This window comes from Chiloscyllium plagiosum, unplaced genomic scaffold, assembly GCF_037043375.1.
Source record: "Chiloscyllium plagiosum isolate Xiang-an unplaced genomic scaffold, Cpla_swu_hap1 HiC_scaffold_14, whole genome shotgun sequence".
Taxonomy (NCBI): domain Eukaryota; kingdom Metazoa; phylum Chordata; class Chondrichthyes; order Orectolobiformes; family Hemiscylliidae; genus Chiloscyllium; species Chiloscyllium plagiosum.
In genome coordinates, this window is record NW_028270152.1 from 65,906,963 (window position 1) to 65,926,091 (window position 19,129).

At 43.4% G+C, this 19,129-nt stretch overlaps 1 protein-coding gene across 1 annotated transcript in view; it reads right to left on the reverse strand.

Annotated features, from left to right (window-relative positions):
* arl8ba (ARF like GTPase 8Ba) overlaps positions 1 to 19,129 on the reverse strand; it is a 51,357-nt gene that overhangs the window by 16,896 nt on the left and 15,332 nt on the right. The window contains exon 2 of the mRNA XM_043708558.2: positions 3,633 to 3,713. Coding sequence (XP_043564493.1) covers positions 3,633 to 3,713 — 81 coding nt within the window. The remainder of the gene's footprint in view (positions 1 to 3,632; positions 3,714 to 19,129) is intronic.

A 19,129-nucleotide genomic window follows, 5' to 3' on the forward strand; every position in this document is an offset into this window, starting at 1 on the left:
CATCAAACCTTTTAATCTTAAGCACCTCGAAAAGATCATCCTTTTACCGACACTCAAGGGAATTCAAGCTGAGGCAATGCTTATCTAATGCTTTTAGCCTCAGTATAATTCTGATGAATCTGTACTGCACTCCTTTAAAAACTAACCAATCCATCCTGAAGTGCAGTGCACAGAACTGAATGTTGTACTTAAGATCTAATCCGAGCTTTATAACTAACTTTCACTCCTCTTTCAATCCTCTTGCAAGGCCAATATTCAACTTACCTTGAATGTTTTGAGGACATCCACCAACACCTACTGACCCGAAATCTCGGTTCAACAGAGGATGCAACCTTCCGCATTGCGATTCTGATCTCGCTCTGGTTTTTGTTGGTGACTAAGTATTATATCGTGATGTATTATATCCCAGTGTTGACTCTGTGCATACAAGAAACTATCAAAATGCCTTTGGATTAACCATACCACCTGCTGGATTCCAAAATGCACAGAAACCCCAATATCAATAATTATACTTTGCAGCCGTAAAAATCAATTTGCACCACTATTCATTGGTGAATTTACTTAACAGTATGTTGCAACTGTGCACGGCATTTGAATAACGTAGGAGGAGAAAGTGAGGACTGCAGATGCTGGAGATCAGAGCTGAAAATGCACAGCAGGTCAGGCAGCATCCAAGGAACAGGAGAATCGAACTTTCGGGCACAAGCCCTTCTTCAGGAATGAGTAAAGTATGTCCAGCAGGCTAAGATAAAAGGTAGGGAGGAGGGACTTGGGGGAGGGGCATTGGAAATGCGATAGGTGGAAGGAGATCAAGGTGAGGGTGATGGGCCAGAGTGGGGTGGGGGCGGCGAGGTCAGGAAGAAGACTGCAGGTTAGGAAGGCGGTGCTGAGTTCGAGGGATTTGACTGAGGCAAGGTGGGGGGAGGGGAAATGAGGAAACTGGAGAAATCTGAGTTCATCCCTTATGTTTGGAGGGTTCCTAGGCGGAAGATAATGCGCTCTTCCTCCAACCGTCATGTTGCTATGGTCTGGCGATGGAGGAGTCCAAGGACCTGCATGTCCTTGGTGGAGTGGGAGAGGGAGTTGAAGTGTTGAGCCACGGGATGATTGGGTTGGTTGGTCCAGGTGTCCCAGAGGTGTTCTCTGAAACGTTCCGCAAGTAGGCGGCCTGTCTCCCCAATATAGAGGAGGCCATATCGGGTGCAGCAGATGCAATAAATGATGTGTGTGGAGGTGCAGGTGAATTTGTCGGATATGGAGGTATCCCTTGGGGCCTTGGAGGGAAGTAAAGGGGGGGGGGGGGGGGGGAAGAGAGTGTGGGCGCAGGTTTTGCATTTCTTGCGGTTGCAGGGGAAGGTGCCAGGAGTGGAAGTTGGGTTGGTGGGGGGTGTGGACCTGACGAGGGAGTCACGGAGGGAGTGGTCTTTTCGAAACGCTGATAGGGGAGGGGAGGGAAATATATCCCTGGTGGTGGGGTCCGTTTGGAGGTGGCGGAAATGACGGTGGATGATACGCTGTATATGGAGGTTGGTGGAGTGGTAGGTGAGGACCAGTGGGGTTCTGTCCTGGTGGCGATTGGAGGGGCGGGGCTCAAGGGCGGAGTAGCGGGAAGAGGAGGAGATGCGGTGGAGGGCACCGTCTGCCACGTCTGAGGGGGAATTGCGGTCTTTGAAGAAGGAGGCCATCTGGGTTGTACGGTATTGGAACTGGCCCTCCTGGGAGCAGATGCGGCAGAGACGAAGGAATTGGGAATATGGGATGGCGTTTTTACAGGGGGCAGGGTGGGAGGAGGTGTAGTCTAGGTAGCTGTGGGAGTCGGTCGGTTTATAGTAAATGTCCGTGTTGATTCGGTCACCCGAGATAGAAATGGAGAAATCTAGGAAGGGGAGGGAGGAGTCTGAAACGGTCCAGGTGAATTTGAGGTCGGGGTGGAAGGTGTTGGTTAAGTGGATGAACTGTTCAACCTCCTCGTGGGAGCACGAGGCAGCGCCGATACAGTCATCGATGTAGCGGAGGAAAAGGTGGGGTGTGGTGCCAGTGTAGCTGCGGAAGATGGACTGTTCCACATATCCTACGAAGAGGCAGGCATAGCTGGGGCCCATGTGGGTGCCCATGGCTACTCCTTTGGTTTAGAGGAAATGGGAGGATTGGAAAGAGAAGTTGTTCAGGGTAAGGACCAGTTCAGTCAGTCGAAGGAGGGTGTCAGTTGAAGGGTACTGGTTGGTACAGCGGGAAGGGAAGAAGCGGAGGGCTTTGAGTTCTTCGTGATGGGGGATGGAGGTGTACAGGGACTGGATGTACATGGTGAAGGCGTTGGGGACCAGGGAAGCGAAAATCATGGAGGTGGTGGAGGGCGTGTGTGGTGTCCCGAACATAGGTGGGGAGTTCTTGGACTAAGGGAGACAGGACCGTGTCGAGGTATGCAGAGATGAGTTTAGTGGGGCAGGAGCAGGCTGAGACAATGGGTCGGCCGGGGCAGTCAGGTTTGTGGATTTTGGGCAGGAGGTAGAAACGGGTGGTGCGGGGTTGTGGGACTATGAGGTTGGAGGCGGTGGATGGGATATCCCCTGAGGCGATGAGGTTATGGATGGTCTGGGAGATGATGGTTTGGTGGTAGGAGGTTGGGTCATGGTCAAGGGGGCAGTAGGTGGTGTCCACGAGCTGGCGTTTAGCCAACCACCCCACCAACCTCCATATACAGCGTATCATCCGCCGTCATTTCCACCACTTCCAAACGGACCCCACCACCAGGGATATATTTCCCTCCCCTCCCCTATCAGAGTTCCGAAAAGACCACTCCCTCCGTGACTCCCTTGTCAGGTCCACACCCCCCACCAACCCAACCTCCACTCCCAGCACCTTCCCATGAAACCGCAAGAAATGCAAAACTTGTGCCCACACCTCCCCCCTTACTTCCCTCCAAGGCCCCAAGGGATACTTCCATATCCACCACAAATTCACCTGCACCTCCACACACATCATTTATTACATCGCTGCACCCAATGTGGCCTCCTCTATATTGGGGAGACAGGCCGCCTAAATGCAGAACCTTTCAGAGAACACCTCTGGGACACCCGGACCAACCACCCCGTGGCTCAACACTTCAACTCCCTCTCCCACTCCAAGGACATGCAGGTCCTTGGACTCCTCCATCGCCAGACCATAGCAACACGACGGTTGGAGGAAGATCGCCTCATCTTCCGCCTAGGAACCCTCCAACCACAAGGGATGAACTCAGATTTCTCCAGTTTCCTCATTTCCCCTCCCCCCACCTTGTCTCAGTCAAATCCCTCGAACTCAGCACCGCCTTCCTAACCTGCGATCTTCTTCCTGACCTCTCTGCCCCCACCCCACTCTGGCCTATCACCCTCACCTTGATCTCCTTCCACCTATCGCATTTCCAACGCCCCACCCCCAAGTCCCTCCTCCCTACCTTTTATCTTCACCTGCTTGGCACACTTTCCTCATTCCTGAAGAAGGGCTTGTGCCCGAGACGCCAATTCTCCTGTTCCTTGGATGCTGCCTGACCTGCTGCGCTTTTCCAGCAAACAACTGGGCGAGGTGTAAAGTGTTGATAAATCAGACAGAACAGCATAACCGTACTTTACTGGATAACCCATTTCATTACATACCTTTATTGTTACATTGCCTTTGGTGACCTTTCTCATATTGAAGCCAACAGTTGGAATCATATCTTCACTGAACTGACCACACTAGAATTTAAAGGAAAGAATGAAAATTAATAACAGACATTTCACATCTTTTCCCACCTCAAGACAACTAATGTAATAGAAAGAACGGTGTTATCCTATACGGTGTCCCAAAGTTTTTGAAATTTGACTGACTGTTACAAACAGAACAGCCAATTTGCACACTGCTGTGAAATGAACAGCTCGACATTCTGCTTATAAACAATTAATTGAGATTTTCGTCAGAGCATCCAGAGAATGGCCCTGTACAATAAATACTGCACCCAACTCTTCAAACCCAAATTGTGCAGTTAGAGACTCGCTTTAGTAAATTATATTAAATAAAGCGCAGCATGGAAGGGTGTCAGTTTAGATTTCATCCTTAATGTCCAATCAGTTTGAAAACCAAAACATCCCAACAGGCCATTTGAATCAGATTTCCTTTGAGCACATGGATTGATCAGGACTGCTGGCAGAATGCAGCCTAATCATTACTGCAGCAGCTCGCTTACAAGAGTGGGAAACCCAGAAGGGTACAAATCAACACGGAGAAAAGTATCGCCTGATGCTATCAATTAATACACCATTCAGGCCGGAGTATACACGACTCACTTTAAGAGATAAAACTTTCAATGTTTCAATTAAGTTACAAGAATACTGCAATTCACCTAGTCTTAATACACGTTTCTCCTCACTACAAAATACTGGGCATTGAAATGACTTTTTTTTTAAAAATGAGGCGAGGCACAGAGATTTACAAAGAGATGTCCTTGATTTTAAATTTGCACGAACACTACTTTTTTTTTAAATAAATATTTTTATTGAAAGAAGGTTTTCAGCTTTTTTTTTTACAAAATTACAAAACCAGTACAAAATAGTGTAACAACTTTATAATATGACAACAACAATGGAAACAAACTGCAACTCTACTCCACAAACTACCAAAACATGAAAAAAGGCAAAAAAAACCTCTACAAAAACCACAATTCAATAAATAACCAAGGAAAAAGAAAAATAAACAAACAAAATAAAATTAAACCAAATTATAGCAAGGCAACAAATTATATTCAATTAAATTACTACACTCAGCGCAATCTCACCGAAGCACCCCACCACTGGGAGCAATAGTAAGCAAACCTGCACTTGTTCAGGATTCTATCCCTCAGGGGCTCATGGTCTGCCAAGCACCACCCTCACGGCTACACAAAGGCCCTGATCAGTATAGCCTGCCATATAATTCAAAAAGGGCCGCCATGTTCTGTAAAACAATTTCATTTTCTGGTGCACCATACTCATAAGGAAGTCCAGGGGGATGGCGTGTCCATGACTAATCTACACCAGCTCGAGTGTCCCGGGGGATTCTCTGACACCCAGCTCATTCGAATGCCCTTCCTCGCACAGAATGAAAGAATATTAAACAATTTCTTCCCATCCAAATCCTCCCTCTTTGGATGTGTAAGACCCAAAAAAAAGGGATACTAGATTTAACTTAACCTCAGTTCCCAAAACCACTTCCAAAACACCCGCTATGGCATCCCAATACCTGTGAAGCTTGTGGTACGACCACAAACAATGAGTAAGAGTGCCAACCTCCATTTTACATTTGGGGCACAGAGGGGACACTCCTGACTTGAATTTCACAAGCCATTCCAGTGCCAAGTGAGCCCTGTGGAGCACCTTCAGTTGAATACCCTGGGTCCTATTGCAAATCGAGAACTTCCTACTGTTTTCCCAGATATCCTCCCACATCTCTGATGAGATTTGCACTGCCAATTCTTGAATCCAGGTTCTACATAGCTGCTCAATGTCCTTTGGAACATTACTTCCGAACAAGTGATAGACAGTGCTAACCGAGAGGGCGCCCGTAGACCAGTGCACTCTCCTCTCCATATCCGACTTGTAGGGACTAACCAATGTAGTCTTTTTTTTGTATGACGTCTCTAACCTTCAAGTAACAAAAGAGATCTCTCCCAGGTAGCTCAAATTTCTGACTCAGCTGCTCAAAGGACATTGTGACCTCCCTGTCAAATAGATCTCCCAAACAGGAGATTTCTCTGGACTCCCAGAACTTAAAGCCAGAGTCCATCAACCCAGACTAGAATCCCAACATTTCCACTATGGGAGTGAAAGGGGAAGTTTTTTTGTAAATTGCCCTCGCCCTGCCTCATCATTCTCCATGCTTTAACTGTGTTTAGGACAATTTCTGCAGAGGTCCATAACAGTTCTCATCTTGTACATAAACAACAAATTCATGAGGGAGCATTTTGTCTGGGAGGCCTCAATACCCAACCAGATGGATCACAGGTCTTGACAGGCCCATTCAGCCACACTGGATAGTGAAGAACTCAATTGGTATTTCTTAAAGTCTGGAAAATCCGCATGGGAGACTGGTTAGCAAGGTTAGATCTCATGGAATACAGGTAAAAACTAGCCATGTGGATACAAAACTGGCTCAAAGGTAAAAGACAGAGGGTAGTGGTGGAGGGTTGTTTTTCAGACTGGAGGCCTGTGACCAGTGGAGTGCCATAAGGATTGGTGCGGGATCCTACACTTTTTGTCATTATAAATTATTTGGATGCGAGCATAAGAGGTACACTTAGTAAGTTTGCAGATGACACCAAAATTGCAGGTGTAGTGGACAGCGAAGGTTACCTCAGATTACAACAGGATCTTGATCAGATGGGCCAATGGGCCAAGTAGTGGCAGATGGAGTTTATTTTAGATAAATGCGAGCTGCTGCATTTTGGGAAAGCAAATCTTAGCAGGACTTATATACTTAATGGTAAGGTCCTAACGAGTGTTGCTGAACAAAGAGACCTTGGAGCACAGGTTCATAGCTCCACGAAAGTCGAGTCACAGCTAGATAGGATAGTAAAGGCGACGTTGGGTATGCTTTCTTTTATTGGTCAGAGTATTGAGTACAGGAGTTGAAATGTCATGTTGTGGCTGTACAGAACATTGGTCAGACAACTGCTGGAATATTGAGTGCACTTAGACCAGAAGGCGTATCGGAAAGATGGTGTGAAACTCGAAAGGGTTCAGAAAAGATTTACAAGGATATTGCCAGGGTTGGAGGATTTGAGCTATAGGGAGAGGCTGAACAGGCTGGGGCTGTTTTCCCTGGAGCATCGGAGGCCGAGATTTACAAAATTATGAGGGGCATGGATAGGATAAATAGACAAAGTCTTTTTGCTGGGGTGGGGGAGTCCAGAACTAGAGGGCGTAGGTTTAGGGTGAGAGGGGAAAGATATAAAAGGGACCTAAGGGGCAACTTTTTCATGCACAGGGTGGTACGTGTATGGAATGAGCTGCCAGAGGAAGTAGGGGAGGCTGGTACAATTGCAACATTTAAAAGGCATTTGGATGGGTATATGAATAGGAAGGGTTTGGAGGGATATAGGTCGGATACTGGCAGGTGGGACTAGATTGGGTTGGGATATCTGGTCAGCATGGACGGGTTGGACCGAAGGGTCTGTTTCCATGCTGTACTATAAGTAAGAATACCAGCACTCTCTCTGATGGATGTAATAGGTTGAGGGCATTCTTCTTTCTGGCCAAGTACGCTAGACATCTACCCAATTTATCATCATACTCAAAAAATCTGTTTCATAAAAGAGATTTCCCTCCTTGCTGTTTGGGTGAGTGCAGCATTCAAAGTAGCCCTAAGGGCTGTAATCTATTACAATTTAGTTAGAGACAATCTGTCAAAATATGCTAACTCAGCTGCCTTCAGGCAAGCCTCAAGTAAACATTGCTGTTCTCCCTTCTGGGTCGCAGAGTAAGAAATAATCAAACCCCGTGCACAGGCTTTGGCAGTCTCCCACAGCACTGAGGTATTACTGGCCGTACCAGAATTAATATCGCAAAAGATTTTAAATAGTCTATAAACTTGCTATCTTTCAGGAGGAAGGGTCCATGCACCAGTGCCGGGAGCCAGTTCCGCTACCACTGGCCTGCACCTCCATGTCCACTGCCGCATGGTCAGAAACAGCTATGTTTCCTATTTTGCAAGACAGCACGGAGTTCATAAACGTCAATGCAACAAAAACATGTCAATTCCAGTATAGCACTTATGTGGGTTAGAAAAAGGGTAAAATCCCTACCTTCGGGGTGAAGACATCTCCACACGTCCAACTACCCCAACATCCTGTTCAGGTCCACCAACTGCCTGGATTGCAGAGAAAGACCCGCAAGACCCCTAGGCATCCTGTCCACCTTGGGGTCATTAATACGTTTAAAATGTCCCCCTATAATTGTATGACATGCCCCAAGGGCCATCAATCTAGAAAGCACATCCTTTAAGACTTAAAGGGGGTGCGCCATGGGGCAATATATATTCAGAATCCCATATTCCTCTCCATGTATTAAAGGTTTAAGAACTTGGAGGTTGTTGATCTGCTCCTCCAAGGCCACATTTGCCGTTTCAGGGTCTGGACCCAACCCGTTGAGGATTCTACCACAGTCTCTGAAGCCACGGCCTGTTGCTCCGCATCCCCAACACGCTGCCCGAGGTGCTCGATCTCCTGGTCATGCTTATGTAGCATGATTGAGATCGAATCATGCCTGGCCCGGGTCTCCTCCATCAACAAAATCAACCTGAGTTTCATGACCTCAGATCAGGCTCTGCTCCATAGGTGAGTCTCCTGGGGCAGTCGCAGACACCAACTCTGCAGCCATGGGTGTGTCCGTTGCTACGGAGGGGATAGGAAGGGGAGGTTTGGAGGTTCCTGCCTGACTAGCCTGAGAATTATCACTGTGGAGAAAACATTATAAACACATAGGTAGTTTGTTTTTGCTGATTTTATTTTGTGTGATGTGATTCTCATGCTCACTTCCTTTTGGTCATTTTCTTAACAATTTCAGACTAATACTGGATAGTTCTAGGGGTCAAGAAGTGGTTATTTCCAGCACATTAAGTAGTAAAGCTCCACTTTGGGTTCTCGTGCAGAGCTCAGCAAAGCAGACCTACTGGGTCGCTGCCATCTTGAATTCCCCCATGAACACTATTCTTAAAAAGTTGACAGGTAACTGATACAAAAACTTAAGCAATTGTTGATTAGATCAGAAATTCCCAAAGTTCAACCTTCTCCACTGAAATAAAACATGTATCATGACACATCTGCGATCCCTGATAGCTGATAACTAAACAATTCCTAGTAACTCAATATTTCAAAGCTCTTTAATAACAAGTATTGGTTGCCTTTACAGAATCTAAAATGAACATTTGAGGGAAAGAGCAGCTGAACGAAAGTTGAGGTTTCAAGTTCAGCTTTGATTATGGCAACAGCTCACTCAGCAATAGATGTTTCCATATCATGGTATCAGTGACAATCAAAACACTGACTTGACTTCTAAACCACACTTTTGATGTCTAGTTGGGCAACAAAACTTTGAAGACCACAATAAAAAACCAAGCAGCCCATGTGCAGCTCAGAACAGACAGCAAGATCTCCCCATTAGAGTACTGCACTCATTCTGACATTTAATAACCAATATAAACTATATCTTAGGAAGGATCAGGCTTCCATGCATTGGAATTTAGAAGTAGGAGAAAAAAATCGTAATTTATTTGGATAAAGTGAAGTGGCCAGGGTAGATGCTTGGAGGATATTTACCCTTTATGGGAAATCTAGAACTAGTAGGCACATTTTAAAAATCAATGTATTTCCCAATCAAGACAGATGAGAAGGAATATTTTCTGAGTTGTTAAAGTTTGACATGGTTTTCTCCCATCCCACCTAACTTATTAGTTAAATGTTTTGTACTAGTTACGTAAATATTAATAGTGTCTCGTGTTTATTTCCAGATTTGCCTTCTCAAGGAGGAGCAGCGATCCCAAGTCTTTTTAAAGACAGTGGAACTGTCCTTAAATGAACTGGACAGAGAATTCTGGAAAACTTGCATTTCAGCACGTAAATGAGATGCTCAAGATTTAACCCATAACTTTTTAAAATCACAACTCTCACTGCATCTGCATTAGACTGAGCAATGTAGTGTTTTGTCTAAATTATTGACATTTTAAAACTGGGCATTTTAACAGCACAGACATTTTTATATTCAAGTAATTAGTGACTTGAATGGATATCAATTTCTGTTCACATGCTACAGTTTACTGGTACACAGTTTAAAAATAGAAAGTGGTTGATGTGCCAAGATAAAGCAATTCATTAGATATATCTAAGGGGAGAGACATCTCCATGCAATCAATCTGCAACAGTTCTGTCATCTTATTACACAAATTGGTTCAACGCATTCTGAAATTTAGGATTAATGTTAGCGACCTTTAATTGACCACAACTGCGAATTCCCACAAAAGCTGCACACACTGCAGCTGTATTTCCTCTTCCCTTGCTTCTAAATTAAAATTAATCACATGAAGAGTAAGATTTTATGCTAAAGCAATAAACCAAAAAACCTATTTCATAACACGTATCTAAAATGCAATGGCCTGAACTGGATGGAGTGAAAATGAAATGCCCTTCATGCTTCAACTAGCTATATTTGAGAATGACCCAGCATGTTCAATTCTCCAGGCATTAGCTCCTGATCTTAGCTTGCAACACAAGAAGTGTTGCATGCATGTCTGTTGTTCCACTTCTCATCTCTCCTAACTTCTTGCCTATTAGTAGCACTTTCATCTAATGTCATGGAAACTATTTCTAATCTTTCATAAAGCAAAGCTACTTTCTTGCAAAGTTTATGCTCGTGCAGGTGGTTAAGCTCCTAGGTTAAATTAAGTTGCATTATTCAAAACAATCCCACAGAAACCCATATAAATGCATGGGTTATTTTCCCAGAATATGAAACAAATTTAAAACACCAAAACAGACATGAAAATGTTAAAAATGCTTTCTTGAATCATACACAAAATTGCTTAGCTGTAGGTAGAGAGCTGTGGATCTTCATCCGAATCATCTGCATCTCTAGGTTGTAGGTTGAGAACGGTTAAGACTCTTCAGCTCCTTTGGACGTGGAGGGTTGAGTACTGTTCACAATAGTTTTGAGGCGCAAGCAATAGTCAAAATGAATAAGAATTGCTCAGGAATGCTGAGTTTTGGTGCACATTCATTCTTACACAGAGTACTGGCAAGATGTAGCAATTTGTGGGAATGACAGTGAAATCTCCTGGTATGAATGACTATTGTCCTATAGAAATGGTTCTGAAGAACAGGAAAACATTTCAAAACTAAATAAATTTGCATTTGAGTAGTAATATTTGCCACTACAAAATTACTAAGTTAAATAGTGTGGGTGGGGGCTGCAGTGGTTTGAAATAAATATTCCCATCTCAAAGTATGTCAGTTTGCTCCTTCACAAATCCAAATACTTCCCAAATGCAAGCTGTGGAGTTAAGTGCACTGATGCGGAATCAATGTCTTCAGTCACAATTTCTAACTTGAGCAAGAAAGTAATCCTCTTTCCATGGTTTCAGATTATTCGGATGATTCCAGATGACACAACAAGTCACCACTCTTAGCTCCCATCCCCACTTCCCCTTCGCGTCTGCCATACCAAACATGAGGGACTTTACGATTTGTCCCAAAAGTCATTGAGCACCATCTGTCCAATATGGCTAACCTAGCTTTTGCACAACCCAATCTAAAAACATACTCTCATCATGCCCTTTAATCCCTACCAACTCCAGTCCTTCACCAAATAACCATCCTCCCTGCCATATGATTAGCACAGGGGTTCATTTTCTTCAGAATTCATCCGCCCCAACCTCAACGTTGCAATTATCACAAATTTTCAAAAGCTATCTGCTCTATCACCTTCACTAAATCACCAACCTCTCCAATTTGCAAGGTCCTGAAACGTGACATCACAATGCAACTTCAAGTTTATCTCATTAATTATTCTTTAAATAATTTTTCAGATTTTCCCCAAAAACAGAGCAGAAGTTATCTAGTTTAAATCAAAACAACTAGCTTGACCTTCCAATGGAAAGATAAGCATGGCAGTGCAGACAGTTGTGGAATGAAACCATGTGGAACTATTGATGCAGCTGACTTGCAGGCATTGCCCTGGAAGTGAAAACTTCTGATAGGCAATTGCATAGTGCCTGGAACCCTCCAAGAAAGTCACCAATTCTGGGTTAGAGTTGCAGACTTCAGAGGAAGGATTAAGACATGTCTCAACTTCTGGGTAACTATTAAACCAATGTCCCCTGACTCATTGACCTACACCCCCAACCTTTATGGACAGACCTCCCATTACACTCACCTCCAACAAATCATAACCCCTCCCCAAAACTCAGATTCAACCCAACTCAACTCTAAACCAAACCTCCCTGCTGGCCGACATCCCTGGAAATACCCTGATCCATCTCAACCCTCCCCTACCAAATCCAACCTGACCCCAACACCTCCACTCCATCCTCTGACTGAAGCCAGCAGGAAGTGTGGTGAAAGGATGCAGAATCCTGGGCTAGGTTAGACTGCTGCAACTGAGAAAGGTCCTGACACTGAAGTTTGTATGAACTCCTCAAAAACATAAACATGTCTTATTTTGTCTGATCAAAATTGAAAAAAAGTATTTCTGACCCGGATTAGAAAATATATTCCAATGTGGCAAATTATGGTAAACTATTGTAATTGCATACGCCACAAGCATCAAAACTAGTTTGCTTAAAATCTTAATTTCAGCCCTCCTCCAAATCCATGTGTTTAACCAGCCTTTGGGTCACCTTAACTGCTTGATGACCATCAGTGGCCTCTGCAACATTTTATCTTAGTCACTGCCCGATACTGCTGCTTTAGAGGAAATGGTTAAGCAAAGTGTCTTCAGTTCACACAGCACGGGCGCATTGCAACAACTTCCGGTTACTGTTGTGTAGCACCACAACAGACTGAAGCAATAGGCAAAAATGTCAGATTAGACCAGAAACTGCAAGACAAAAAAAGATGCACACTTAGAAGAAATTAGTGCAAGCAGTTCCAGTGAAAATGGATATTTGAAGACAACATTCTATAAATCGAGACTTTAAAATAATTTTAAAATCAAACCTTTAATAACTATGTTAATCATGCACAGTTAAGAGATAGGTTCTGAGTTGGAGAGATGTTGGCAGCAAAATGACAAAATCATACGCATGAGACAATCAGCTGACTTTGGTTTGTGCAAGTAACAGATCTTGTGACTTTACACTGAGGCTACTCAGGTTAGTCTAGATACGTTGCGGGCTCACAAAGAAATCAATTCTACTTAACTAAAAGCAAAATACTATGAATTCTGAAATATAAGGAAAGTACTGGAGAAATTCAGCAAGTTGGAGATGTAAGTAGGAGTTAACACTTAGTCTGGTAGGACTTCTTCAGAACACACAAGCAGCAAAAACTTGCCACACTAATGAAAGGTCAGGGACAGGTCAAATTAGACAGGTTTGTCAAAGAGCCACCACAAGCATGATGCAATAAATGGCATTCTGCACAATTTCATTCCATGATTAAATATATGGTCCAATTGGAAAGAGCAAATCAAATGACTACAGAAGAACAAAAGAAATCCTTTGTCCTCTCTAAATTTAATTAACTCTATATTCTGATTTCATTAAGGCAGGATAAAGGATTTCTATATAAAAGCAATCTTCAGATAAGCACCTCTGACCAGTCACCACAAACTAAACAGACAGAAGTGACTCCAGGTTTAAATTTCGCTACCATATACACACCAAGCTCAGAGAGAAAGGGATGATTGCAAGAAAGGGGGATACAAAGCTGACCATCCTCACTACTTTGCCCTCCTCATACTAAAGTACAAACACTTGATGGAGACTGTGATACTGAAAGATAAAGCTTGAAATAGAGGCCTTATTGTTGGGAGACTTCCGCAAGTGTCCTTGTCAGTGTTTAAAATTATATTTAGGTAGCATGATTTGTTTCATATTGTCTTCATTTCTTTTCAATAAACAATCTTCAGCCCGATGTGCTTAAGTTTTGATGAAAGATCATGAAACAATAAAATAAGATCTTTCAAGCCAGATTTCATTCTGGGATCTGATTTGTCCAGTAGACAAAGTCAAAAATCACAACACCAGGTTACAGTCCAATAGGTTTAGCTGGAAGCACTAGCTTTCGGAGCACTGCTCCTTCATCAGGTGGTTGTGAACCATAGGGCACAATTTATTGCAAAAGATTACAGTGCCTTGCAACAACACTTGATTGCTGTTAAATCTTATAGAATGGGTTGCTGGTTTTGGGTCATTAATATGCAAATTCCAGAACTTCTTCTAAGCCACATTCTCAAGATAACTTAAGGTTTTATTAAAAAAAGGTGACATCTCAGCTCAGACAATGCATTAAAGGTGTGAGGTTACAGTCTGTGTATATCCCAACCTTGAGTTGGGCTGATTCTATCCAAAGTGGAATTTACAAATTATTGCATGGATTGACGGTCCTGCAGGTTGTGCATTTTTTGAACAAACTAGAATGTATTGTTTGCATGAGCAAGCTTGGTAAAGTGAGAGTGAGTATGTGAGGGGTATAAGCCTGCGAGGGGGCGTCTGCATGAGTGAGAGTGTTGGGGTTGTATACGTGTGTGTGTATGAGAGAGAGCATGTGTATGAGAGGAGGTCTGCGTGAGTGTAAGTATGTATAAGTGTGCACGCTTGTGTATGAGAGTGTATAATGTAGTTGGGGTCACATGTGTGACATCAACCGAAGGGCCCAGTTGAGGCCATCCCCATAGGTACTGAACTTGGCTATCAGCCTCTACTCAACCACTCTGTGTTGTTGCCTGTACCGAAGTCCGCCTTAGGAGGTAGGAACAGCAGATGGGGGTCATAACATGACAAGACTCAACTTACTTTTCCTACCCAATTCCGTACTTGCATGATTGTCACGGTTTAACAATCAATTTGGGGGGGATCCAAGATGGCGGCGACCCAGCAAGTCTGAGTCTACAGTGCTCCTCCCAAGACTTGGGTAAAGTGGGTCACCCACCCCCACCACACTCACCAAATCATTCAAAATAGTTTAATTTAATTAGTTGCTTAGTATTAAATTTAAACAATCTAATCTTTAGTAAAAATGACCAAAGGGAAGGGAGCCTGCAGCTCTCAGCAAACAGGAACCCCTCCCCCACCCTCTCCAGCTGCAGCAGAGACATCCGCAGCCGCCCCGGGGACTTACCTACAGTGGCGAGCCTCGTGGAAATCATCTCTAAACTCTTTGCAAAGATCGACGCTTTCATCGAAGAATCCCGAAGTCGATGGGACTCACTCTCGGCCGCGCTGCAAAGGCACAACCGAGACATTAAAGAAATCGAGCGCCGGGTCGGAGGGCGGAGCTAAAGGCCGCGACCTCCGAAACTACAGCGCAATCGGCCGTGGATCAGGTCCGGACTCGTTCAGAGAATCACACTGATGACCTCGATAATCGAGGTTGTCAAAAAAATATTCGTATGCTGGGCCTTCCCGAACGGGAAGAGGAAGGCCAGCTTACAGCGTTCCTCGAGCAGTCGCTGCCACAGCTTTTAAATCTGGATCAGGCCTGGTAAGAGTAGAATGGGCCTACCGGGTCACAATACGCGGGCCCGGCTTCAACCAGCGTCCCTGCCCGGTCCTGTTTCGGCTGCAGAGCTATAGGGAGAGGCAGATACTCCTAAAAATCTTGGAAAAGATTCCCAAGCTATGATCTATAAAGGAACCAAGATCATGTTATTCCAGGACTTTTCCCTGGCTCTGGTCAGAAAGATGAAGGCATTCAATGAGGCAAAGAAGCGTTTAAGGGACTTAAATATTCAGTACTCCTTACACTACCCAGCGACGCTACGCTTTAACCATGAAGGATCCATGTATAACTTCGGATCGCCAGAAAAGGCTAAAGAATTTTTGGACTCTCTTAGATAAATCCTAAGAGATAATGGATATTGGTGTGCCTTTCCTCCACTCCGGTTTATATCCTCCCCTTTTTCTTTTTTCTTACCTTACTGTTTAATATTATCTTGGGGGGTAGGGAGAGGGATTTATTTATTTGTTCTCTATTTAACGATTTTCTCCCCCCCCCCTTGGGGTTGTTTTTTTTATTATATAAAAGCCGGGGTTTTAGTTAATGTTGGTGGGGGGAGGTGGTTACCTTATTCTATTTTACCTCTGTCTCTAGGAGCGGGGTTGTTTTCCCTTGTTATTTTGTATTATTATATTTTATTATTATTTGTTGAGGTTGTAATTTTAGAGTTATATATGTTTATACATGGTATTAACACTACCAAATATATCCAGGTGTTGGTGTGGGTGGGGGGGGGGGGGGGGGGTAGGGTGCTCACTGTTAACTCTAGCTTTGTATTATATCTGAATTCTCCTCATTCTATTGAGGAGCGCCTGGGTCAAGGGTGGGACATTGGTTAGGAGAGGATACGATGGACCTTTGGAAAGGAAGTGACACCCCCTGAGAACAAGGGGGAAAATCTCCATTTAAATACTTTTTTTTATTATTTAGAAATAGCTCTTTATTATACTGTTGTGAGTGTATTAGAGAGCCTTTATTTTTGTGAATTTTATATGCTCTATGCTCGGGATGTTCTGGATAGGGTTTCCCCTCCTGAGGGGTCTTGGATTTGCCCAGACGATTATGGTTGATCAGGCGGTTAAGTGGTGCACCTGGAATGTCAAGGGGAGTAATTCGCCAGTCAAAAGGAAGAAAATATTATCAAATCTTAAGGAGGAAAGAGTTGATATAGCTCTCCTACAGAAGACACATCTGTTGGATAAAGAACACTTGAAATTACGACAGGGTGGATTTGATCAGGCCTTTTTTTCTTCTTTTAGCTCAAAAAGTAGGGGAGTTGTTATTCTTGTTCGGAAGAATTTCTCTTTCAAAATCCTAAATCAGATAAAAGACGAATCTGGACAATATATTTTGATTAAAGCCCTTCTAAATGGAGAGGAATATGGGATTTTAAATTTGTACTGCCCCCCCCCCCCCGACACACCCCTTTAAATTTATAACGGAAGCCTTTTCAAAATTGATGGCTTTTGGTGCCCGTCATACAATTATAGGGGGAGACTTTAATTGTATTATGGATCCGGAAATAGATAGGATTTCCAAGAGTACTGCAGGAGTATCTCCCAGATCTAGACAATTGGTGGATCTGAATAAAGAATTAGGATTAGATGATGTATGGAGATGTCTTCATCCACAGGGCAGAGATTTTTCTTTCTACTCCAATCCACATAAATGTCATACCAGAATTGATATGTTTTTTGCCCCCTCGATTTTTTTAAATTCCATATCATCCCGTAAAATAGGTAGTATAGCAATTTCCGACCACGCTGCTGTATATATGGAAACCAAGGCAAGGAACAACAGGACATCCCCTTGGCATTGGCGTATGGACCCCTTCCTAATGAAAGATAGTAAATTTGTAAAGTACTTCTCTCAAGAATTTAAAACTTTTTTAGAAATTAATTTAGGTAGGGCTAGCAACCCATCAATGATGTGGGAGACCATCAAAGCTTACGCGCGAGGTTTGATCATCTCCTACTCAGCGACCCAGAAAAAAATTAAAGGGAGAACAACAGCATCTGCTCGAAGCACGCTTAAAAGCAGCTGAAACAGCATATGCTGATAGACCTTCTATTATTAAATTGCAAAGGATTACGGCCCTTAGGACAGCTCTAAACACCACGCTTACCCAAACGGCTAAGAGGGAAATATTATTTGCAAAACAAAGGTTATATGAATTTGGCAACAAACCGGGTAGATACTTAGCATTTCTTGCAAAGAAAAAAAAAGGCTCCTCAAACTATTACGTTATCAAGGAAAGTACTGGTATTTAAAAAGATTAATGCAATCTTTAGAAAATTTTATTCTGATTTATATAAATCGCAGGATTGTGAAGACAGGACTAGGAGGATGCAATCATTTTTTTAAAATTTGATCTTTCCGGGTCTAACTCCGGAACAGATATCGGTCTTAAATGCTCCCCTAACAGTCCAAGAAATACTTGACGTAATCAGGCAACTTCAGAGCAGTAAGGCACCGGGCCCAGATGGTTTTCAAGCTGAATTCTATAAAGATTTTACACAAATATTGGCTGGTCCACTTATGGACATGTATAACTATGCATATAGTCAGGGTTGTCTCCTGCCTTCGCTGAAAGAGGCAAATATCTGTCTTATCCTTAAAAAAGGAAAGGATCCAGAAGATTGTACATCATATAGACCAATATCCTTGCTAAATGTAGATTTTAAAATTCTTTCTAAAACATTAGCATTGGACTAGAAAGGGTACTGCCACATATCATAAAGGAGGATCAGACGGGGTTTATTAAGGACGGTAGATCATCCAATAATATTAGAAGGGTTTTGAATATGATTCAAGCCTGCCATCAGGGAAAGATACCAGGAGTAGTAGTTTCATTAGACGCGGAAAGGGCATTTGATAGGGTTTAATGGTCATATTTGTTTTACACATTGGAAAGGTTTGGCGTTGGAAAGGTGTTTACCAAATGGGTCTCAACATTGTATAGTGATCCCAAAGTAATTGTGGTTACCAACGGATTAGGTTCGGATAGCTTCAGTGTGGGTAGGGGCTGCCATCAGGGATGTCCGCTCTCGCCATTGTTATTTACGCTAATAATTGAACCACTAGCAGAAGCTATACGGGCGAATCCTAATATAACGGCCCCGAGGATTGGTACAGGTAAACATAAAATTACCCTTTATGCAGATGATGTTCTTCTATTCCTCATTAATCCTCTGATGTCCGTACCTCGCTTAATCCAAGTTATTAATACATTTAGCGCATTCTCAGGCTATAAAATTAATTTTTCAAAATCGGAGGCTATGCCAATGGGTGGCCTTGCTATAATACCCCACTTAGTGGACGGATCCCTTTTTCCCTTTCGTTGGTCCATGGAGGGTTTCTTATATTTAGGCATTTTTATCACCCCAGTATTTGGTCAGTTGTACAAGGCTAATTTTGTGCATTTACTGGAAAGGATAAGGCAGGACCTCCAGCGATGGGGAGACCTTCCAATTTCCTGGCTGGGTAGAACAGCATTAATTAAAATGAATGTCCTGCCCCGTCTCCTATACCCTATGAGAATGCTTCTGAGGCTGGCACTACGTAAATTATATGGCTGGATGGGTTCCTTTATCTGGAATCATAGACGGCCCCTCATTAAGCTGAAGAAGCTACAGCTTCCACAGGCAAGGGGAGGATTGGACTTCCCAGATTTTAGGAAATATCAGTTAAGTTCCCTATTAAGTTACATAGCTGATTGGGTCTTGTCTGATCCACAATCAATCTGGTTGGACATCGAGGCCTCTCAAGTAAAATACCCACTTATTAACCTTTTATTTTCAGACAAGAGGAAAATCATTACAGATCACTGTAAAAACCCTATAATACTAAACACAATTAAAGCTTGGAATATAATGCGGCAAAATGAGGGCAACTCACATAAAACATCCCCCTATGCGCCGATAGTGGGAGCAT